This window comes from Passer domesticus, chromosome 1 (assembly GCF_036417665.1).
Source record: "Passer domesticus isolate bPasDom1 chromosome 1, bPasDom1.hap1, whole genome shotgun sequence".
Classification (NCBI taxonomy): Eukaryota; Metazoa; Chordata; class Aves; order Passeriformes; family Passeridae; genus Passer; species Passer domesticus.
In genome coordinates, this window is record NC_087474.1 from 142451991 (window position 1) to 142477002 (window position 25012).

At 36.8% G+C, this 25012-nt stretch overlaps 1 protein-coding gene across 6 annotated transcripts in view; it reads left to right on the forward strand.

Annotated features, from left to right (window-relative positions):
* ZFPM2 (zinc finger protein, FOG family member 2) overlaps positions 1 to 25012 on the forward strand; it is a 306033-nt gene that overhangs the window by 176920 nt on the left and 104101 nt on the right. For 4 of the 6 annotated variants that reach the window (XM_064394359.1, XM_064394332.1, XM_064394340.1 and 1 more), the window contains one exon: positions 17022 to 17133. In XM_064394359.1, coding sequence (XP_064250429.1) covers positions 17022 to 17133 — 112 coding nt within the window. Of the gene's footprint in view, positions 1 to 15030; positions 15127 to 15412; positions 15473 to 17021; positions 17134 to 25012 lie in introns of those variants that run through there. The other 2 variants (XM_064394367.1, XM_064394376.1) reach the window with 2 other exon arrangements.

Below are 25012 nucleotides of genomic sequence, written 5' to 3' on the forward strand. Positions count from 1 at the left end.
TTTGTAGGTATGAGTAATGATGTGTCACTGAGATCTGGGTGTGTCCATTTTGTTATTTTCAATGCTCTGATTAAGCTGATTGTTATTCCTTTAACTGGTAATTATTTTCTGGAAAAAAAAAACAAAACAAAAAACAACAACAACAAAAAACCAAACAAACAAAACAAAACAAAACAAAAGAAATTGAATGTATTCCTTAGTGGAGTTATGAATTCCTTACTAGTCCTGGAATGTCTATGGATTTTGAATACTGGTGGTATATGTAAAGGAAATTAAGGTAGGTTTTACTTCCAATAACGTAACTTTTATAAAGTGCAATGGAATAGAAATTTATTTTCCTCCTATAGGTAAATGCTTATGATATCCACAGCCTGTAATCCTTGAAGGTTGTCCCACAGCAACTCCTACTGACTTCTCTGATATTTTGAGCTGAAATAATGCAGAGATAAATATTTCAAGGATCAGGCTTGATATGTTTGGGGACAGGATGTGTTGGGTGGGGAGTAGGTAAATGTAGCAACATTTTTTCCCTTTAAATTCAAAATGACATTAATAACATCATAAAATTGCTGACAGTCGAGAAACTCCAAAAAAAAGATGATCTGCAAAGATTGGTTTTAATTCTGTTATCTGAATCACAGGTGCAATTCCTTTTGATGTCAATGGGAATGTTGTGTTTGCTACTGAAAGTAAAATATGACCTGTTGTCTATTTGTTTGTCTGTTATGGAACTACAGATGAGGCTGCAGAACCAAACAGATCTGCCTGGACAGATTTGATAGCCTTTGTGAACTGTTCGTCTTGAACCTGGCATTTGCATGGAACTACACTGAATATTTTATTTTGTATACTTTAAGTTTAAAGAAAACACTTAAAGGGTTCATAATACAATCATTCAGGATTGAAACATTTTTTGTATTCTCTATAATTATCATATGTTCTTAAAAATTTACCACAATTGGAAAGACTGCTTTTTTCATTACTGCATAATATATTTCCATGAAGTTTTCTTGAATCCATCAGTAGATTGCAGCAGTTCACCTTTTTTATGATTCTTCTCTGCTGCCATTAGTTATACATCAATGAGAAACTACCAAGTGATTACACATGACAATCATCTGAAGCTTTGCTTCTGTTGGAAATATACCTTGCTCAGCTGATTTTTTCACAGTGATAACTGCCAAAGTTGGCTGTTAGCTATAGCTTTATCAAAAGTTTTTGCTCATTAGGCTTTAGGAAATATTTAAGATTAAGTTTAAAGAAATGGAGATGGGCAGCCAGATGATGAGTTAGTTGTGTGCTGCATTATTTAGGTTTACTGAGCAATTTCTAGTAACAGAGCAGATTCTCCCACCTCACCATTACTGTGTGCAGGACATGATACTCTCTTTCTTTTGAATTTTTGTAAAAAGTCCTTTACCTGCTGTAAGCTCCATGACTCTTTTTGAGCCTGATCAAGAAGGGCAAATACCCACAAGAAGGGACGACTTCTCTGGGGGACATGTGATGAAGTTCTCCCAGGTCTTTAAAGATTCTTCAGGGAAGAAAATATTTTACCCTAGTTTGTCCCAAAGAAGACAAGTCTTTGTAATTGACCTGGACAAATAAATCACATACAAATAATCTTTCCCTTACAAAATAATTATATACAACTATAGCAAAGCCAAATGTGTTGGGAAGCTGGTAGGAGATACAGGGACCTCAAGTCAGTTGGTTAGCAGGCCAGGTTTGGAATCTCAGCAATTTAAAGGTAATATGGAAACAAGGTGGAATTGTAGGAATAATAAATAAATAAATAAATAGTGATGTTGCTTTTTAAAAAGAATATAATCTTACTTGAAATAAAACAGTGGAAAATTCGGGTTGTTATCCCTTCCTAGAATTATGTGTAGTATGTTGACTAGCCAGTAAATTTCTAGATTATTTTGGTCATATTCCTGGGAAATAAGCCAATACTGATAAATAGACTTGATGTCTGAAAAGCCTTTAGGATTAATCTAGTGATTATAGTCTTGTAAATTTGGAATTTGACTCTAGAAAATGTAGTCCATTTGACTTTATGAAATAGATTTCGAAAAAATGTGAAAGGTAAGTTGCTTTGAATGCTATTTATCATATTAATTACAGAAAAATTGGAAATGTTTCAGAAGTTGAAAAATATGATTGGAACACATCCTGAGTCAGAAAAACTATTTCAAGTCATTCTCCTAGCAAACATTTTCTTACCTGTGTGCATTCCAGCACCATCCTTACATGTGTTATGCACCTTACTCATTCTTATTAAAAATATTAAATTATCAACATTAAACTGTTAAAACAATTTGGATCAGACAAGAAATGTTGTTTTTGCCCAGTGCCATCAATCTGTTCTTTGGTTTATTTACAGTACAGGAAAAGTCTGTGAGCTCTTTTTTCACATAGGTGCTTATTAAGAAGGAAGAAGTGATCTTGTCCACTTTAATGGGTTCAATTTTCTGTAAATTAGAGGAGCACATAATAAGGTTTCTAGCATCATTCTCTGTCATATACATTTATTAAGGGAATCCAGTTTCCTTTTTAAACCAATTATTTTCTCAAACTTTCAAACAATTCTAGGTAAATTTAAAATTAGTCAGTGTTGCTTTTTAATAAAAATGAGTGTTGTAGTACTGATATTGAACTAATATTTTATTGTAAATGGTGTCTTTTTTTAGTGTATTGAAAGCTTGATAACCTTCAGTTTAATGTGGACACCATTCAAGATCTTAAGATAATTTGCACACTACTTCAGTCACTTCAAATTATATGGGCTCATTTATATGTAAATTTTGCTTTTATGTAGAAAAGTATGTTGTTTATTAATATATGTGTTGTTCAATTCTACATAAATATCCAAGTAATGATCTTTTAAAATTATCCATGTTGAAGTGAATGAAGTAATTCTGTAAAATATCAATTAAGCATTTCACTCTTGGTAATAACAAGTGGAAATTCCATAAATTCCATAAAATTCTATTTCTGTCCAGTACTGAAGGGTCTCTGTTGATTACAGGGTAGGTAGAAGGTAAAAGAATCAGTAGAATTGATGTCTATGGACCACGTCCTGCTTCTTTTACTTTGGATATAGAAAAATTTCCATGGTTTCTGTTGTTTTCAGTGATGAAATGTCGAAGATGTAAGAACTGCAGTGTTTCACTTTGTCATGATGCTGCCAAATAGATATTATAATGAAACTGTCTTGAATATCCAGGTACATACAAGTATAAATTTGATTGTAATATTATCTGTGACTTGTAAAAATCAGAAAATCAGTTTTCTTTTTGTCTAAATTTTTGTTGCATTTAGGGAATTTTTCAAGTCAAATACCTGTCCATTAATTTTCAATGCACTGTGGTTAACATATTATTTTTTTAAAATTCCTGGCAGTCTTCTGTGAAGTACTTAAGGAAGAGAAGCTTTAAAAAAGTGTTTGAAAAGTAGCCTGTTTATAATACAGTATAGAGATATAATTCCTCTGAAAAATGTGCTTTTTGCAGTCAAATCATTTCATAACTAATAGGAAAAAGGCAGGAGTGTGGTTTATTAGAAAACATCCCATTCCAGTTGTCAAGGTTTTAATCAAAATCCCAGGCCTTTTGGAGTAATCTAAGGATTTTCTCTTCTGTTTTCTTAGTTGTTTTTTGAACTATAATCCCAGTAATGAGCAAGTAACAAAACTCAGCTGTACCTATGAAACTACCACCTATCACAGTTCTTTCAGTCTCAAACAGGATAACCAGAGCATAACTACTGTGAAGCAATACAATTATGAATTTCTTGAGGGGGAAAAAGGAGAGATAAGTGCACAGAAGTCAGCTAACACTGATGTATGGGTGGCTACAGCATGCAAAGGGTTAACAAGATTTTCATTTTAGATAGTTGCCGTAGTAACAATCAGAGAGCTCAGGCTGTATCTTTTCTATTTGTGGGAAATGTTTAGATTTACAGAGTAGCTCAGCTTATTATATATCTGCCTTGATTGCTGGATAAGGTTCGTTGATTAAAAACAGAATAAGATGCATTTTTATAATACTAAGGGAACCCACTGCCCCCTGCCTCTGCCTCCCATCACTCTTTGTCCAGATCTCTCTCAGCTCTCCCAGCACTTGCCTGCTGCCCAAGGTGTGGCTGTAAATCAAGTTTCACTTGAACTTTCAAGGAGCAGGGGCTGGATCTCCCTGAGCTGCATGGAGCAGGAGCACTTAGTCCTGAGCATCCCTTTTTTCCTTCCAGAGGCTGATGTGAACCTAAAGCCATGACACCACCAGCTCTGGGTTTAAGCACTGCTTCTTTTGTTTGATGTTGTAGCTTGTGTTTACTTGTTCACCAAGATTTACAGCTTAGTAAAAGAAAGTTTGATCAAAGGTCACCTCTGCAGTGGAGAAGTGAAGAGGCAGATTTCCATCATCCAACTCTTCTCAGAATCAGCAGGAGCTCTCAGAGGCTCTGCAGATGTGATCACCTCCCTTCAATGTGCAAAGAAGACCTGACTGGTGAGAATCATGCAACTGGTCATTTCCTTCCCTGAAAAGCTGAGAAGGCTTGTGGTGACCACAGCAGCACCTGCGCACAGTTTGCAGTAACCCTGAATCTTGGAGGCTGCCAGAGAAGACCAATGTCCCACACTGGTGGCAGCTTCACGCCTCACCTAAGGGTGATATCTCTTGGGAGCAGGGAAAAAGTCCTGCTCAGCTGGAAGGCCAGGTTCAAGTCTGCCTTGAGCAGCTGCTGCCACTTAGTGCCAAGTGATACGAGGTGGTTGTTTGAAAGGATATGGTGGCTGCAACAGTGTGGCATTTTAATGCCTAATTCTGTGATAAGAGAAATTCTGGTGTAAAGTTGTACTGACTTGTGGGGTTTGATAGGCTGCTCTGCTCTGATTCTGCCAATTTCTAAAGCTTTTGCTCTTTGCAAGCTTGATTTACCTCTGGTGCTTTGTGGTGTTAGGTTGCTTTCTTGGCTCCTTAACACACAAATGAGGGTCTTTCTTTCCCTTTTATTGGCTTCATTGGTATCTTGAAGTGCTAGGAACATTTAGAAGCTGTCTTTTTTTTTTTTTTCCTTCTTCTTTTTTCTTTTTTCTTTCTCAGGTATCTGAAAATTCATTCAAAAATTTTACTGGAAGGATAAAGGATTTGATTTTATTGGATTGGATTGGGTGTTCTTTGAAGCAGGGAAGACCTTCAAGGAAAAATTACCTTTTGGAATTAAGAAGTAATTTTTTGTGAAACTGGTCTTAGCCAACAGTAGAATAGTTTTCTAATCACTTAAATTCAGTCTGCAATGTGGTGGTACTCAGCTTGACTTATTACCACTGTGAGTTTTCATTTCATACAGCAACAACAACAAAATTAATCTGACCCCTGTATAGGACCTGTGTGCAAATTTGTTCTTTTTGATGCTCCCTACTTTTGAAAGCCAGCACACTCCCTCTTGAGAACCACTCCTTGGATTTGTGATCTCAGAGTTGTTGCAGGTCCCAAGGTGTCCTGTTAGAGAACACTGAGCTCCAACACTGCTGGCCCGAAGTGGCTTCATCGATAAACTGACAAGAGCTTGATACCAGCAGTCTTCAGTCATAGATGTACCCAGTTACTGCATTCATCAAATTCACACTGTGTTGTTTCTACACATGAAAGTGAATGAATCCATCAGCTCCCTTTAAGCAATCATCCTTTTATCAACACTGTCATTTAAACATGGGATAGCAGCCTGTGTATATCCATCAGTCCCAGAAATGAAATTTTGTGCATAGGGAAGTTCTTGCTGCAAAGAATTTCAAAAAATCAAATTTATTTATTTCTGAGAAAAAGATCCTTTAAGTAAACTTGTCAAGCTTCCAGTTTCTTTGTCTACTGTTACTTATTCAAGTGATAGTGGGTTTTTTTAGTTCCCTAAAATATGTTAGTATGAGAGGGGCTTGGGCTTTGTTCATTGTTATTTTCAAGTTATAAACATAGCACTGTGTCCCTATCTCCCTTTTACCCCTTCTTTTATGTGTAAATGTTTCATAACTATCTGTATGAAATTTCCAAGTAAAACACATATTATTGGAACTGTTTTTCCTTATGGAAAGTCTTTTACCCTTAACTTCATTGTGTTCAAAACCAGAAGCCTGAAAACAGCATTCCTATGCTACTGCTTTGTTTCCAGATGTTAAGATCTATTATGCAATAGTAGAGTGCGTAATCATAATTATGCATTCATGATGATGCTTGTACTGGCTTAACTCAGGAACAGTGTGAGAAAGCTAATCTCGAAGCTACAGGCTGTTTTCCTGGACTTTAGATTCTCATCTGAGCTGTTTGTTGAGTCTTACTGGAACCACAGCCCTGTACTCACCAGTCCTGCTGCTGGATTCTCCATCTTTATCTCCAGTCCCAGTGAAGGACCTTCAAACATTCTTTTGAAACTTTTTTTTTCATGGAAACTTGGGTACTTGCAGTTCTCAGTCATGCTGCATATAATCAGTACACTGAAACAATTTAAATGAGAGCTGCATTACACAACAATGTCATACAAACTACAAAACCTTTAATCTGTCATTGGGCATGTTAGGGAAATTTTAATTTTTGTGTGAGAACAGTGAAATAAAATCCTCATGCTTTTAAGGCAGTCAGTGGGGGAAAAATTGCCTGATTATGTGTAGCATATTCTTCAACTGGAAGAAGGTGACTGCTTGCAAGGTAAAGGTGCTGCTCTGCAAAGTTCATCTTCTTGGTCCAAACTTTCTGAAAAGATAAAGAAAATGTAAGCACCATGAATCTGTAATTCAGATCTGTGACAGATCATATTGATGTGAAAACACAGAATTTTGGAAAGTATTTTCTCTGAAATCCTGATATTAATCAGTTACTTAATACTGCTATTGTTTATTTTAAAATCTATGCAATATTTGATGGTATAGAAAAAAATTAAGTCCCTAAAATACTGCACAGTCATACCTTGAAATCTATTGAACTGATTTTCTTTTGAAGTCTATTTTAATATTTTGAGGGGTTTTCCACTGATAATATTTGGGAAGGGGTTTTCAATGGAATTTAAAAAAAAAATATGTGAAAACACAAAACATACCTTGTGAAAGTTTAACCAGCTAAAGGAAATTTTACAACATTCATTTTTTGATATACTAGAAAAACAGAAATTATAAGTGAATAGATAATAACCAGATAATTCCAATTATTTATAAACTTTTCTATCAGTGTTGCATATATAGTGTGTGTGTAAAGATAATTGCTTTCCTCATTACTTGTGAACAAGAAAGCATAGAGTAATAATAAGAATCACTAAAGGAACCTTGTTTCATTTTTTTATACAAAAACTGTCAAGTATCATGCATAATGCAACAGTGTACCAACTAGCAACACACTTGCAGAAGACCATTTAAGTTTGTTTCTTTATGGACACAAGAAGCTGATTTTAAAGCCATCCCTAAGAAGATTGTTCTTGATTTTACATTATCCTGGGTGGGTGTTTCAATTTCTTCCATTTACTATCACGCTCGCTGGGGAAAAAATATCCCAGTGTCTGCTTAATAGTGATGGAATTTTCTACATGAGGATGTAAGGAGGAATTAGGTTTTACCCCATAATTATATATTAAATCAGTGTTAAAATACAGTTGTAATCAAATCCTTTCATATCCCAAGGCCACACATTTGATACAGTACATTGGAAGGTCAGAATACTTAGCTGAGTATACACCCCTTGAGACTCAACAGATGTACAGATACGTGGCCTAATCCCAAAAATGCATTCATAAGTCTGGAAGATCAGAATTGAGCCTTAATTCTCTAAAGGACTGCCACAATGTTGTGTGGTCCTTTCATCCAAATTAGAATGATTCATTATGCCTAGTCCATTAGCACCATCAGGGATAGGTGTGGGCCATAAAATCTGCATTAGGATTTCTAAATATGTCAAGGATAATCTTAAAAGGAGATAAACTGTGATGTTTTAACCGAACTAAAAATAATTAATCAAAGTCATACATATAGGCTTCTGGTTGTTGAATCATGTGTTAAACTTCTGCCTTAAATGATTATTCGATCTTAAAAAACATAAAACTTGGGCAGAGGATTGCATGTTGGATTTATGCTCTTACTTTAAAGTACCACGTTTCCTCTTAGTAAAGATATATATATATATGTAAATAGCTAATAAAGGGATGCATAAAAATCTTTTTTAAATCCTCAAGAAAGGCATAGATTCTTTTCTATTCCCCAATTCTGTTTCAAATTAGAGGGGAATTTATATATAATATTTTGTGTGCATTCAGTGTGCGCACCAGTGAAGTTCAAGTATTGTGTAATGCATCACCAAGAGAATTACAATGCAATACCTACAGCACTGAGTACAATGCCTTTGTATTGAGTGTGTATTTCATAAAGACCTCACAATATTCATTGGAAATGTAATCCTAGTAGAGCTGCACTCGTTTATACAGTTAAAATATGGGACAAGCATATACAAAGAACATTTTTCTCTCTCTCTCTTTAGGGAGAAGGAAAAAAAAAAGATTGAAATTAAAAAAAAAGTTATCTTTTACTACTGCTAAAGTGTGACTTATTCACCATTCGTGACACAAACATTCACTTTCCTAAAGTAAAATACACAACCTGAGTTGCAGTTCCAAACAAAGTAATAAAAATATATAATAAGCAGAATCTATAACTAGCTATTCTGTAGTTCTGTGTAATGGATGATTTATAGAAGGCTTTATGCATGCCCCTTTTTTTTGTTTGTTTGTTTTTTGTATTTTTAATGGATTCATAAAATCATGGAATGGTTTGGGTGGGAATGGGCCTTAAAGATCTTCCACTTCCAACCCCCTTGTCTGAGGCAGGGAGACCTTGCAGTGGACCGGGCTGCTCAGTGCCCCATCCAGCCTGGCCTGGAACACTTCCAGATGAAGGGAATCTTACTGTTTGAGCAACCTGTGCCAGTGCCTTACCATTCTCATTATGAAGCATTTCTTCTTTGTAGCTAATCTAAGCCTACTCTCCTTCAGTTTAAAGCCATTCCCCCTTGTTCTATCATTACCCCTTTTTCTATTCCTGAGGTAAAACACACGACACATGAAATTTGGACTTCTCTGAAAGGTGATTTAAATAATCCATTGCAGGATTAAAAAAAGTATAACGAAAAAATTGCTTTAAACTAGAAATTATTCAGTACCACACTAAACTAAACTGGAGATACAGCAATCATTTTGGATGGCTTTGGTGTAAATAGCTAGGCCATGGGACCAGGCAGAGTTAATCCATATGCAATATAAAATACTTCTTGTCTTCTAGAAAAACCTCTGTAACTGTCCCCTTGATCCTCTGAAATACCTATTGTCACATTAACTGCCCCAAGCCCAAATGATACTTGTGCAAAGTGAGAGTCCAATTGTCAGGAGCCTACCAGGGATTGATGGTTTATCCCACGTCAGCCTGTCCAGACTAAATTAGATGTTTGCAGAATTGCAGCTGAGCCATACTGAGCAGTGTTCATCTGTCTTATGTGAGAAGTGTTTGGCAAAAGTGAAATAAGTTACGTTCAAGAGAGTGCATTCAGAAAGTGTTTACTGGCAAATATCAACATGGCTTCATTAGTAGAAAGAGAGATTAAATTCTTAGAGTACACAGTAATTTATAACAGTGAGGTTTTCCCAGTAGGAAAAATGCACCAATAATTCAGTGTGAAAGTGTGCAAGCAGCTCTGCATTATATCTTGTCTAAAGATAAGTTATATAGTGTGTGATTTCATCGGTACAGGTTCATGTCAGCTCTGAAATGGTATTATCCAAAGTATTCACTTTTACAGTAAAGCAGGAAGGTTCAACACCCATGGCAGATACCTGAGCACTCTGACACACTGACAGTGCTCATGCTACACACAGGTATCAATTCACCACAACAGAGATGATTCGCTCAGAATTGCCAATTTTCAGAATATTCTCAGCACATTTATGCTAATCATAGCACAAAATATGATTTCCTGCTTCTGATCATATTGTGTAAACACACAATACATATGTACACTGCTTTCCCAAAGAACAAAATGAACAGAAAAGAGAGTAAAAGGAAAATTGAAAAGTAAAAGTAAAATGAAAAAGTGAAGTAAAGAGAGTGATGGCAAAATACCGTGCTATCCATTCCATGCTCTTTGAGAAAGGAAGTTATCTATACATAGTCAGGTATTTATAACATGGGGATAAAGAACAGGGAGGAAAGGGCAGGGGAACAGCAACTATGGGGTGAAGACAGATGAAGGCTTCAGAGGAAGGAAGGACTGCAGTAGAAAGCCCATAAAGACAGAATGATGTGGGCAGTGGAAGATCACTGAGCGTTCAGAGATTCATTTTCCAGCTTTTCCATTCCTGTTCCAATCAGTTGCTTGTCACCTTCTCCAGGACCATAAAAGCAGACAGAAGCAATCACCAGGACTTGGCTAGATCCAGGTATTCCAGAATATGGATTTATTTTGAAGTGTTTAGAACTGGGGAAGAGTTTGAAGATAGGTTCCAAGGGTATCCCAAATTAAAAAGAACAAATTGAAGTTGCTTTTGACAGCCTTACTTTGTACCTAAATTACAATGACATTTGATTTATGTTTATTTTACAGATATGGAAAAAATGCACTCTAGTTAGGTAAAATGAATTGAACCCCATGTTTAGCACACATTTAATTTGCATTAGGCAATCACATTTGATAGTAATAAAAGTTTTGAAATCATATTAAAATCCTGACAAATGTTGGAAAATATTAACATAGCTAGGAGGTGGGGTTTTTTTGTTTGAATAATTTCTTTGGTCTGCTTTAGGTTTTTTGTGGATGAAATGTACATAGTGATACATAGTGAAATGTATGTTCAGTCTTGTCACTTGACAAGTGATGATCCCTTGGGGTAAACAGCAGGGTTTCTCAGTTGCAGGGAATCCCAGCTGTCTTTTGGGATTCCATCTGTGTGCACATTCCACACCCCCCCCCCCCTTTTTTTTTGTGTGTGTGTGTTTGAAACATTTAAAAAGGCTTTGGTTTGACCACAGCCTCTTCAACTGTTACCAATATTTTTCTTCTACTATCACCAAAAAAAGATAGTGGGAAATAGATACTTCTTTTCTTCATCACTAGTTTCATGGCCCATCACAAGTAACAATTTGTACAGATCTACAGATCCTTGAACACTCCTCTGAAATCCTGGATCCCATAAGGTTGTAAAGTAGTAACTGAAACAGTTATTCCATGCTGTGTGAAGATTTAGGTGAAATTAACTGCATACATTATGTTGTATTAGTGGAAAGGAGTTGCTTCTGCATGTCTAGCAAAGAAAGCTGTGGCACTGTGAAGTGCTGCCATGGGCCTTGACTGGCAGGTGTTCCAGAAAAGCCCTTGAGATAAGTATCCTTCCAAGACTGAATGCTCCTTGGAAAAAGATAAGTGTTTTCAGGGAAGCTACAGGAAGTGAAAGACAGTCCAGCTGATTGCATACAAATGAACAAAAAATGGGGATCTGTGTCTGTCCATTGGGCTGTTTGGATGGGATTGGCTTACAGCTTTGTGAATTTCTAATCAGTTATAAGGTAAAGAAATGCATTTAGACAGTCAGTGTGAGAGGTGATTAAATGGAGTTACCACTCTTCTTATTATTCAAAAACATCTTAAAACAAATATTAATTAATCAGAGATAGTCTGAGACCTATACAGATACCTGTTATTGCTCTGTCCAGAATGACCCTTAGGAGCTTTTCCCAACTGAATTGATTTGATGAGCTTACTAAGCTTGCTGAATTGAGTATGGTGATCATCTAAGGTGAACTCAGCCTCTCAAGAGGGGATGTTCTGCAGTTTCAACATGTCAACCCTGTGATGATCCAACCGAATTAAAATTGAATTTCAAAGAAGAAATCTCTGTCAGTGGTGTTTTGCTAGCCCAGACTCATATCTGAAGGCACCTGAGATATGTTTACAGCTCTCCTCCCAGTACACTCTTGGTTTTAATTGACTATATAAACTAACTCTGCTGAGGGGGCATTGGAACTTTCTCCAAGTTCATGAAGATATTCTGGTAACATTCTGTATCTTTCATGGGAACTCAGACTCTTTGGAAGATTTAGGAAGAAAATCTGTTTGCAGGAATCAAAATACAGTAAGTAAGAAACAAAGCCTTTGAGTATCAGTACATCTCCTTAAATAATGTTGAACACTTCTTGGAACACCATGCCTGGGACAGGATGGTCATGTCACAGTGACTTACTGAACATGAGCTCAGTAGCACAGCTTCTGAAGAAACAGCTAGCAGTGATCAGGCATTTGACATCAGAATTTCATAGATTTCAAACAACTTGATCATACTGTATTATTCTTCAGCATGGGCGTTCCTCAAGTTTCTGCGAGGCCACACACATCATATGTTAGAAATCTTTGCAGTGAAGAGCCCATCTAATGTTACTTGTCAGCATTGATTCCATTTAGCAAGAGTGCAAAACTATTTTCGGCCTGGTGTGATGGCTATTTTTATCTCCATTAACCTCTTGACTGAATATAAACATTTATTGAGGGCTACCTCTCTTGTTTGTCCAGTTGTCTCAAAGGTTAGTGAAAAGTGGATGCCTGCCTGACCTCTTTTATCCTCATTAGCTAATTCTAATTGTTCCCTGAGAGATCACAGTTTTGACCCTGCTTGTCCTTGTCAAATTTGTCTAGTTATGGCATGAAAACATTAGCAGAAATTGCATTTTCAGGGAAACATTGCTCAAGTGTAGAATGTACAGTTACCTAGCGTAGAGCAGTGAACAATACTGTGGGTCTATATTGTGCCCTTTGTTTGAAAAATGTGAGGTAATTACTGTATGGCCCCATCTTACAGACACCCATGTTAGCAGGTCCCCATGATTATACTTGGGCAGCAGGGAGAATGTTTTGTAAGCTTTTGTGTAATGTGTAGCAGCTCTTTCAGAGGGACAAATAAAATTATGTTTGGTTTTTGAAGTCTTATATGTAAACAGCGGAAATGTTGTTGCTTCTGTATCAAGGAAACTTTTTTCATGTGTGTAAAAAGGTACATTTCTTAAGCTAGATATTCCTGCTAGCACTTTAAAAAAAACCCAAACAAAAGAGTGTAAAGTAGGTAACACCTACCTTCACTATTTTAGGAATGATCAGCTCAATTTTGCAGTATGACAAATAAATCTTATGAATTACAGGGTGGTTTTCATAGAACTCTCTGAGATAATGAACGTACTTTAATTCAAGTAGGATGATGTCCCAAAGGTAAAAGAGCTGTCATGAAGAACATGTTGCCCTGCCAAGACTTTCTTCGGTGTCCAGCCAAGAAAGGCCTTTTTCATGTTCCTTGGTGGTTCTCAGCTGCGGTTGTACCGTTGAGACAAAGGACCTGGCAGGTTCAATTAGGTATCTCAAATAGACAGGTCCTGGACTTCAGAGGTTGTAACCAGTGCCTTAAATTCCACAGGCACTTAGTGCAAATTAAAAAGCCCTGGTGTAATGCGCTCAAAGCACGATATCCTGCTTTAGAAGCGGGTTGCCGCATTCTGCACCCGCTTCAGCTTTCAAATGGATTTAAAATGTAGCCTCAGGTATAGCGCATTGCAGTAGTCTAATCTTGAGGTGATAAAGGCATGACTGATTTAACCATAGCTTCTTGTTATCTTGGACTGGGGTCTTTTCATTTTAACCATTTTAAGGAAATGGCCTTTCCTGAATCAGCAGGCTTGCTTCAGTTCTTACTATGTAATAAGGCACAACAAGAGCACCAGTGGTGAGCACCTATGAATGCGTAAACCAGGATGCCAGACCCCAAGAGCTGCTGCCGTGGTCCTGACCTGCCTTACAGCTCACACAATATGCCAGTAAGGTGCATCAAAGGGAAGCCACTGCTGGTATCCCTCAGTGGAGCTGCCAAGCTTTACAAGCAGCTGGGGTCTTGTGAAGTTTTGCTTTCATATTAAAATAAGTTTATTTACATATCTGTGCAGCTTGGGAGCAGAGCTATGGGAGAATGGGAAATTCTTTTGAGGTGTCCACCAGTACTTCTGGGCTAGCAGAGCTGTGAGATGAAACACCCTGTTCTTCCTCCAGCCTATCTCTAGTGTTTAGAGGCCACTTACAGCTGCGGAGCTGATTACAAGTTCAGCTGCCAAGCTGACCTGGAAGCTAATTTAGTGATAACCATGGAGTTCTTTAAGTCCAAAAAAGCCCTGTAAATAGGAAATGGCAAAGCAGACACACATGCTGACTGCTGGTTCTCAGTCTACCTGCTGCCACCGCTGCTTCACCTCAGAAGGGATGAGGCCTGGGCCCCTCTCCTTGTCTGGAGAAAACTGGGGCAGTGGCCTGGGACTAAGCCTACCACTTACTAAAGGAGAAATTAATCTCCATGAGAAAGTCAAACGGTATCTCTGTATCTCATTCTTCCTCAGCAGTATGTGGTTAAGTATAATCCTTTCCCAGGACATATTATTTGTCCTGTCTATGTAGATAAACTATTGCCCAGCACAAGAAGATCCTGATATTATTTGAGGCTTTTTGATACCACCTTAATGCAGATAATACCCTTAGAGATGGAAGAGACACAATGAAATGTCAGACGTCTGGAAAGAAGTAAACCAGAAATAGGAATTAGATCTTGTGAAAATTAAATAGATGATCCCTTCTGCACTTAAAAGATAGAATTTTGGTTTGTTCTGTTTTTTAACTTGGCCTCCAACTTTGAAAAAAAAAAACCCACCTTTTTTGAATGTCTTAATAATTTGTGGTGTACTTGGAAAAGTCTCCTAGCTGGATAATATTTCACTGTCTTTTGATTTTACTTGGGATTACCGGAGACTGAAAGCACATATAAGCACAAAAACATGTTAAAGGCTTGACTGAAATGGCACTTGGAGAAATGCAGCAAGTATTGGAGTGTGTCCTGATCCTCCTCTTCATTATTGCTATGCAGCCACAGCTGCCAACATTCTTGCTACAGCTTGTATTCAATTTGGGTGTGATTCTCAGCTGAGTGAGGAAAGCCATTCTAAATTGTTTCCATGGCAGTCTTAGTACTGCTTTCGGTGTAAATTGCAGTAAAGTTCAGACTTTTCCAGGATAGAAGATAGAGGTGATACTTTGATTACCTTTCATCTCATCTGTTGCATCACTTTTTCAGTTCTTGCCTTGTTTATGTCATTATTTTCTACATAGTCCATATGTATATGCTTTACACTGATTTAATGAACTGATAATACCAGGCTTCTTGACAATTTGCATAGAAACTTAGCCAAATTAAAAAAAAAATTGTTTTGTTTATTTATTAGAATTTAAATTAAGAATACAAGTGCATGCAGCTGGGTTAACTCTTGTAATACTCCATATAAGCAAAACATACACTCTACAACTTCCCACAGAGAAGGCAGTGTCAGGAGTTGAAGCATTGCATGTCTCTTGCTTCAGTATTTTTACACTAGGTAGGTGCATTTTTGCTGGATGTTACCTTCCTTTTTCCTAATTTCATTCATGATTTCTAATTGCTTTTTTCCCAATACATAGGGAAGATGAATAATGCCATGGAGTGCATAGAAAACTGTGACTTATGCACAATCATTTGTATGAAAAATGTAAAATCTAAAATGAAAATTAAGTAAGAAGTAGTGTACTTGATAAAACAGTATTACAGTCTAAACAGATAAAAACTCCACAAAAATATGAAGACCTGTGACACAATATTTTTCTGTCATCTTTATTAATACATTAATGTAATTACAGTAAATATATGTTATTTAATATTATTGATTTAATATTATATAACTAAAATATTTTAAGCAATATCTTATTTTCAATAGATATTTTCAAGTATATTTTGTGAATGTAATCTGTGGTAACTGTTTTTATTCTTCACTACATTTCTAGAATACTTATCAATAATAAATGTTGGCAAAGCATCTGGAATGTCTATGAAAATAGGATTTTCTGTATCTTAATTTTTTTATTTTGGTCAGTAATACAGAATATACAATAAAAAATAGGATGAGACAACTAGAGAATTATTGGTGGAGTATAAAAATAATTAAAGTCTCTTACAAAATGTTGGAATGCCTTAGACAGGATTAAATCCCAGAAAAAATAATTAAAAGTTATGTTGTAACTGTTTTATTTTGTACTCTCTTTTGTGGTTTTATTCTGGATGCAGAGGAGAAGAGCTGTCTGTGATAGAAATCTTAAGTGCCACTTACTGACAAACTCAGGATTACCCACAGGATTTTTGCCATTTGATTAGTAAACGAGTTATGTGTTAATAAATTTCAGGCCTCTGTCTTATTGTTCCAAATAAAGAATCTCTTAAGTATAGAATCCAAAATGCAGACAGGAGATGGTAACTTGTCTGCATGCCTTTCAGGTGTGATGACATCACACTTTACGTTTAAGTCTTTGAATGTATTCATACAACTGATTTTATAGTCTTTTTGCAGTGAATCATTAGCATTATTACTATTTCAGACATAGTAAAATAACACATCAACACATAGCAAAGGAGGGAAAAAATTCCATTCTCCATTCAGAACAATTTCCTACGATAATACAGATGTTTAAGGACAGATCTTTGAAATGGATACCAATTCTTTAAATTCTTTCCTGTCTGTTTCAGGAAATAGTGAGATCCCATTGATAATGAGGTACAATGTATCTAAAGTTCACTTCTAAACACTTGGCTCTTTGCTGTGAAAGTCATCTGCATTCCCTTTATAATTCTCAGCCACCAGAGATCTGTGTAATCTTGGAGATCTGATCCAATATCATTCAGAAAAATCCTTGATAATAGTTTCACCATTCAATCAATGAAAGAACTAAAGCTTCTTGCTTGTGTCTTCTTTCAAAAAATCCTGGAGCAGGGGAATGACTTTGGCTTATGGGTTTCGAGATTTTGTTGTTTGCAAATAAAATTATTATTACCATTATTATTCAAGTTCTTAATCAAGGTGAACAAATGGCATCTGTTTGTTATCATCCTTCCTACAGAAGACAAAGACTTCAGTCCCCATGGTACTGACTGCTGGCCCCAAGTGGCTGCTGGATGTGACTTGGCAAGGAGTAGAAGACAACAAAAACAACTGCATTGTGTACAGCAAAGGTAAACACAAACTGATTTTTTTCTTTACTTTCTTGTGTAAGCTACTGAGATAAATATGTACCTGTTGCATAATAGGAAAATTAATACTAAGTCTCCCATTGATGTCGGGTTTTGTTCCCATTTTTCTTCCATGTTCTGGTTTTGCCTTTTTTTTTCTTCTAGTGATATAAAAACCCACATGGTACCTATAGTTTCCTATAGTTTATTAAATGCTGTATAAACACTGAAGTACATCAGCTGGCATAATACACACTATCAATTTCTCTCTGAGAGTCAGTGCTCTGGGAAACATCAGTGAAACCTATACACTTTGAATAGGTGAATTCTTTTTGACTTTTTTTTTGGGCATACTGGATATAATTTCTCTGTTTTACATTACACTGTACGCTACTAACTGAAATCCAGTGTCATGTGAAGAATGAGAATTTGATTTGACTGTGAAAAAACTTTATGTCATCATGGTAGCATAAGATAAATGGAACTGGATTTCAGGGTTGTTACCTCTGACATTCCAGTCTCTGCATGGCAGCAAGATGTGATGATGCTTCACTTCACTGGAGTGTATTAGTGAGTGGCAATGGATATCACTTGTGTCTTATATGAATTTTCAGATTTGTTCAAGTCAGTACGAGTTCTTACAAGTCTGCATGCCAAAGATGCTTTATCTAACCCACCACATCTAACAGCTCCTTTGGTTCAAGATACACAGGTTTTTGTCTTGCATCTTGAAACAACACAAAGAGCCTTGAGTTAAGTCCATAGCACCATGGACTATGCACCACTCTGGTGCAGTCATTGTGAAAGCTTTCTAAATGCAGCTACAGAATCATTACAATATGTTTAAAAAAGAGAGAAACAAAACACCACTTGAATACATGGAACAAAAATAACTCAGTGTAGCTGTGTTTGGCATTTACCCTACAGATCAGGTTGCAAAACTATGACTTTTCTTCCTTGTATTTCAATCACCAGTCTCAGCACTTTGTGAATACTTTAGAACATGCACTGTTCTTGTTTAATTTCTTTTAGGTTTTATTTCTAACCAAACAGACCTACTGAGATCAAAGATTTGTTTGCTGAGGCAACCTAGTGACCATTTCAGCATACAAGCATCCAGGCAAATAAGCACCCATATCAATATATTAACATACAAAAACACTAATCATAACATCAAAGACTCCTAAAAACTTACTAGAAACAATTACAACTTGTTCCTATAATCATTGCAATTTATACACTTATAAGAGGATTGCCTTTAAACTGCCACAAGCCTTTGAAAGTTGAAACGCTGAAAACAGGGAATTTGCATGTTAAAAATGAGTCGCACACCAGGGTCTTATAAATTCTTTCTATTATAATTACAGAATGTCAACATATTCATTCTACAACCTGAAACACCTGCAGTACTAGAGAACTGGGCTCAGATCTAAAAAGGGTTGAGCTGCCCTGCCTTCACAGCTTGCTGATTGCAGCCCAAGTGGAAGAAGCAGCAAAGTATCAAACACACTGAAGCTTTTTTCATGAATCTAGAGCTGCATTCATAATGCATAATATTCATAATATTGAATACACAAGGAAACTTTTCTGCAAAAACTTCTTAATGTAATGGGAACCTACTTTCACTCTAAAAGATAGCTCCTACAAATTCCTATAGGATGATGTCTTATTAAGTATTATATTATTTTTGTAGCTGTAATAATTCTTAGCACATATTTACCAGTTGGACTTTTCATCTTCAAAATATTTTACAAGCATTAACTAATTCATTACACAGTTTTGGTCCTGTCTCATTTATTCTATTGAAATACAACTTTTTTTTTTTTTAATAATAAGGACTTTCTTCAGTTTGATGCAATCTGATTAACCCAAATATTAGTGTTTTCGTTCAAAGGTGATGGATTTTGTTTCAGTGATCATGCCAGTTATCTTAGTACTTGGTTAACAAGGTATGATGAGACAGCTGAACAGTACTCAAGGTGATTGCTATGTCTCTACCACAGATGCATATTATAACTAAAGTTGAGCATAAATTTGAGGATAAAAACATGTTAAAAACCTGCTGCTTCACTAAACTAATGCAGGAAGTAAGTTGTATATGTGCTTTGCTTTCACTGTGTTCTGTTCCTCTCTTTGCACTCTGAGGGTGCTGCTCTGTCGGTCATTAAGCGTCTACCCTTGCCTTGAGCTCTGCTGGGATTTTTGTACTAGAAAGATTAATTGGCTTGGATCACAAAACAATGTCAAATAGAAGATGGTAAAATAAATAAATAGAATAATGTTTCTCCCTTCAATTTGTATCTCATCATTCCAGATTACATTTCTTTGATTTGTGTTAGCTTTCTGTCTCCTATAGTGCCATTACTTCTAATGAAACGGTGTCAGCTGGCATGTAGCTGTAATTCGATGTTATGTTGTAGTTGCATGTGTATAATTTTGTTAGTTTGCTTAGCAATACGTTGTTATTTCTGAAAGCAATTAGCTGAACAAATGTGTGGAATTGTCCATGTAGCAGATTTGGTCACCTGGGAGCTGTTTTCCATACTAAACTCAAGATGAGATGAGTGGAGTAAATTGGCACATTTCTAAAACGAAGATAAGTTTAGAATAGGCTAACAGTACATAGTACTGGTTGATCAGTTGCTGACTCAGAAGCACATGCCATATTTCCTTTTAGGTCATTACAGAGATATCTTTGAGAGCAGAATTTTCCCCAGATCCTTCAGGAGAACATAGGAATGTCAGCCTGCTTTCCAGTTCACTAGAGGCTGCAAGCACTGTAGTCACCCACATATTGCACACAGAATAATTGCAGGGACAGGAGCCTAGAGTGTAGGTTCTATTGAAAGAGAATTTGAGCTGGCTAAGTCCCTATTTGCCTTCAATGCTGTCCTCTGTGTAAAACACTTCACATTTTCCCTAGGCAAACAAACAAAGCGTATGTGTGCATATTTATTTATTTATTTATTATTTATGATGCACACATATAGGATTATATTTCTAAATTATTACAGTCCAATCACAAGTCATCTTCTGTACAAATCTTTAGATAAAGAAACCAGTTATTTACAATCATGCATCAGAGTACATCTGAAGTGAATAGCTATGGAATAAATATTCAGTACTTGAAAGAAGTGCTACTCTAATTATTCAATTTCATCTAGGATCACTACCAGTATTTTTTATAACTACATTTCTCCAATACTAGGACAAGTTAGAAAAGAGAAAAGCAGTTCATTGGGGATAGTTAATTAGTATCCCATTTTGCAAATTCTGATACAAGCTGGGTACTCATGGCACATGCCATTATTCCATTCCATTTTTTTAAAGAAAACTTTTACTACTGTGATTACATTCAAAAGGAATGCTGGTTTTGTTTTAATATTTACCGTAAAATTCTCTCTTGTTTCAAAAATGGACTTTCAGAAAGTCTATTCAATAATTTGAGATATGCCCTAGAAATTGAGATTTAAGAGACAGTTTCTATGAATTAAAGCTTATTTAGAAATATATATTCTTTAAAAGAAAAAAAAAACCTTCAGCATAATTTAAGCAAGTAGCAGTGGTAGGAAGTATTAATGCATGAACTGTATCATCATTGCTACATTGTGTACTTTAGAAGCATTTTTGCCTAAGTTGTGCACCAGACGTGGAAAATCTCTAAGACCACAGTTAAGAGGAGCTGGGATATTTATTTATTGCAAATCTTTCACTGGAACGGCAAGGATTTTAAAAAATAAATTATGACTGACCAGAATAGAGACAGTGTAGAGACCACAGTTGCACAGACTAAAAGCCATGCTCATGAACAGACATTTTTTTAGATATTATTTAAGCCATTTATGTGAAATGTATGGCTACTGTATGTTTAGTGGCATTGTTAAAACAGGGTGTCTGTACAAATATTTAGCTGTAAGAATTATAAAATCATAAGGCGATTAAGTTAGCTAGTTGTGAAATTCCAATATTGCTTTTTAAATGACTTCAGGATATAGGAGGTGCTAAGGTTATTATCTGTTATCAGGAATACAGCGGAATTGTACGACTGGATAATAACTAAACAACTGACACAATGTAAAATTACATTATCAGTGTGTTAAAACAAAATTGCGCCCTAAAGGAGTCTACATGCCAGCTCAGAGCTGCAGTGTAATTATGCTTAACTCTGATAATTAAAATACAACGGAGATCAACAGAATCATTTTCATTAAGAAAATTATTAATGATGGTGGTATAACAGTAATTGATTGCAGAGCACCACAGGATAACTCTGTGCAGGAAAGCCAACATGTGTAACGTGTGTCTGGGCCGCTCGGGTTGCGTTGCGTCCCACGGAGCGTGCTGCCGGCCAGGTGGCAGCCGTGGGGCACGTCTCCTGCTGCAAATCCTAATTTAGGACACAATCGCTTTGCAGGCTGCCCCTTGGAGGGCCGGGGATGGGTGCTGGTGCACGGGATGATGGGCTGGGGTCGGCTATGGCTGCCAAAAGGGAGGTGGCTGCAGGCAGTGACTCGCACATTTTTAAGCCAGCCGTCATCTCAGTTTGTGTGAGGCAGCATTTGGTTTTGCATTTCCATTAGTGATTTACTGATGTTATTCCCTCCTCTGCCTGGCCTCACCGAGTAGTTTATGCCCTTCGTTATTTCTGAGAGGCTGCAAGAGGAGGAAGAGCCCATCCTTGCCCCAGCGCAGTGGCACAGGCACTGCGTGACAGCTCCCTAAGTGATTCCACAGGGTGCTCCCATTAATTGTGCTGGTGGTGCAGACACAGGAGATGGAGTGCCTTAAAAAGCCTCCATCCCTCTGTAAGTGAAATCACAGTCGGTGCCCACTGAGCAACTATAACAAAATCCTTGCTAGGGAGGATGTTGCCTAAGGGTGAGATCTGAGAATTGTCATTTTCTTTGGTGTACAAAAATACAGGGAGTGGGTGGAGGGAATTTCAGGGGAGCGCTGCTCCACACAGCTAAGGAACAGGACCTTGCTCAAAGAGATGTGGCTTTTGAAAGCTGCCCAAAAAGTCTATTCTCCAACCACAATAGAGAAGAAAGCCTGCTAGGGTGGATTTACAGAATGATATTAGTTAAAATGACAGCTGCCCACACTGAAATTGTGTCATGTAGTTAATTTATTAATACAAGCTTGAGGAAAGGCAGCACAGAGGAGAGGGCAGGGCAGAAGTCGGGGCTGGAGGCAGAGGGCTGTGCTCGAGCCTTCTGGGGCTTCCACTGGCTGCTGAGCCCCATAATTCACATAAAATAAGTCAGTAAACACATAACTGGTTGCTTATTTCCCTGATACTGGGGTGGCTTGTTTAGCTGATGTATGTGCCATTTACTGAAAATACAAACATTGTAAAAGGGTTACATAAAACCACTAGGAAAAATTGAAGGCAGTTTTTAATTAATTTTGCTAATTTAAAGTAAGCATTCTAATTTTTAACATAGAGGAAAAGTCAATTGTTGCAACAGAAGGGTACTTAAATTTTTGTTTGGTGACAGGATTATTTTTCTTGATTGTTCTGTGAGATCCTTGATACCATATTTTTCCCAGCAAGAGAGTTTTCAGCTAGCAAATACTTTTTTTTCCCCTGCAACTTCAGGCAATGTAATGGTACATTGAACCACAGAAATACAGCATCAGGGACCCTAATGAGACAGAGGTCAAACCCCATAAGAAGTTTAAACACTGCTGCATTAGAATATGAGTGTAATTTGGTTTGGGTCAGAGAACAAGTTGTTTAGTAGGCCAAAGGTTAACTTGGGGCATATATTTTAGATTGCAAGGGGCTTTTTTCCACATACTATTAAAAAGAAAATTGAGTAAATTTACCAAGTCTGTTCCACCTGGACAGTCAGAAAAGTGCAGCATCTGCTGTCCTACAGGATACCTCCATTAGCTATACAATGTGCTGAAGCCTTTGGTGGTGCTGAAGGTTTTTGTTCCTTCTTTGTATGCACTGACAAAAAAATCTGAATTTTTAACAAAACACATGTGCCATCCTAATATCAAAGGTCTGTGGAGGAGCTTGTTTTTGATTTCATTTGCACAACGAAAAACTGCAAAGTATTTCTTAAAAGAAGTATATGTGCATAATGCTTACATAGAATTATGATATCTGCGTTCACAGTCATTGGAGGAAAATGTGGGTACAGACATAAGGGCATGATTGGTAAGTAGATGTCAGGCTCCCTGTTTGGTTTTGCAGGGATGTTGAGAAGGTGGGATGTCAAATGTCATTGTTATGAGTGAAAAGTATTGCAGTCTTGGTAATTTCCTTGCTGGACACAGAAGGAGAAAATATTTTGCCTCCATCACTAGTGGTTCTTATGGCTTGTTGATGGCAGTCACAGTGTCGTGGACTTACTTCAGACACTATTCAGCTTCAGAGAACTCACAGAGCAGAACTGTACGTTTCCTTATTTTATTTTACCTTTGTAAATAGATCTAGTGGGGTATTTTCTGCTTTAGGGAGTTAGAGGTCAGGGCCTTGTGTATTTTATTACTATCAATAATAAAAAGGTTATTTTATGCAGCTTTATGGATATGCATATAATAGTACACTGTATATTATTAAATGCCCTTTAAATTCTAAGCATATAGATAATAAAGGGAAGATGACAAGAAATACCAGAATACAACTAAATTTCCACTTCTAATATGAAAATACTTTTATTGATTATTAGTGCATTTCATTTACGTAGCAGCCAAATTACATTAATTGTTCTCATATGTATATTGATTTGGGTTTTTTTTCTTATGCTCTTACCACTTACTGTGTAGTGTATTTCATAGTTCAAACTTGGAATTATTTTTCATTTGAGGAGATGAGGAAATAGGCAGAATACTGACACGATTTGCATGGAACTATGTATTTTACACTGAAGCTATAAAAAGCTGTAAACTGAGTCTAAAACTCATCTATGACAGGACGTTCAGGACAGAAAAGAAGTCCAGTCTGCAGTTCACACTGCCCATATGAAAAGAAACATTGCTTCATACATTGAGACCACTGGCAATAATAAATGCAAGCAGAGTGCAGAGATTTTTTTTTTCAATGTATGTATTTCTCCCTCATTTTTCTAAGTCAATTACAGTAGAATCAGTTATTTAGAATTTTTTTTAAGAAAAATGATGTCATTATTTTCAGGGTATGAGATATATGATAAGTGTGTTTTCTTTTTAATTATTTTTTACCCATTATGCTCAGTACCTATTGAGGACTGCAATAACCTTGTGACCCCTGGGGCTCATGGTAACATTACCTCTGTCATCTTCCCTACAAAGCAAGAGGAAGAAAAAAGCCCCAAATTTGCTGAGCCACACATTTCAAGTTGTCGACAGCCCCATCCACAAGAAAACAGAAGAAAATATATATGCACTCTGTCCTGTCAAAAGGCTTTCACCTTATCTTGAGAGACTGTCAGGGCAGGAACATCATGGAATGGACAGGAGTCTATTAAATTAATAAGCTGCTGGATGGTGTCTGGAGAGTTATGATGCTCCATAAATCCAGTTTGATCATGGTGGACAAGGTTTAAATCTGCAGCCTCCTAATACACATCCAGGTCCTGGATTGGATTTTAAGTTTTGTGCTGGAGACACAGAGATAGTCCTGTAGCTTGTGAATTAAGATTTATCATTTTTTCATACTTTTTTTTCCCCCCCTATACTTCCTGACAAAAATGAAAACACCTTAGGGATCCTGGCAAATGTTACAGCTTGAAATGAAAGAGCTGTTGTCAAGGTGAAACCATGACCTAGAAGCCTAATATCAAACCTGGGTCATTCTTTGCAGGCAGCTCCTTTGGTGCTGAGTATAAAATGTCTGTGTGTGAGGAGACAGGGCTGGATTAATCTGCAGCCTGTTTTATAGTGATTC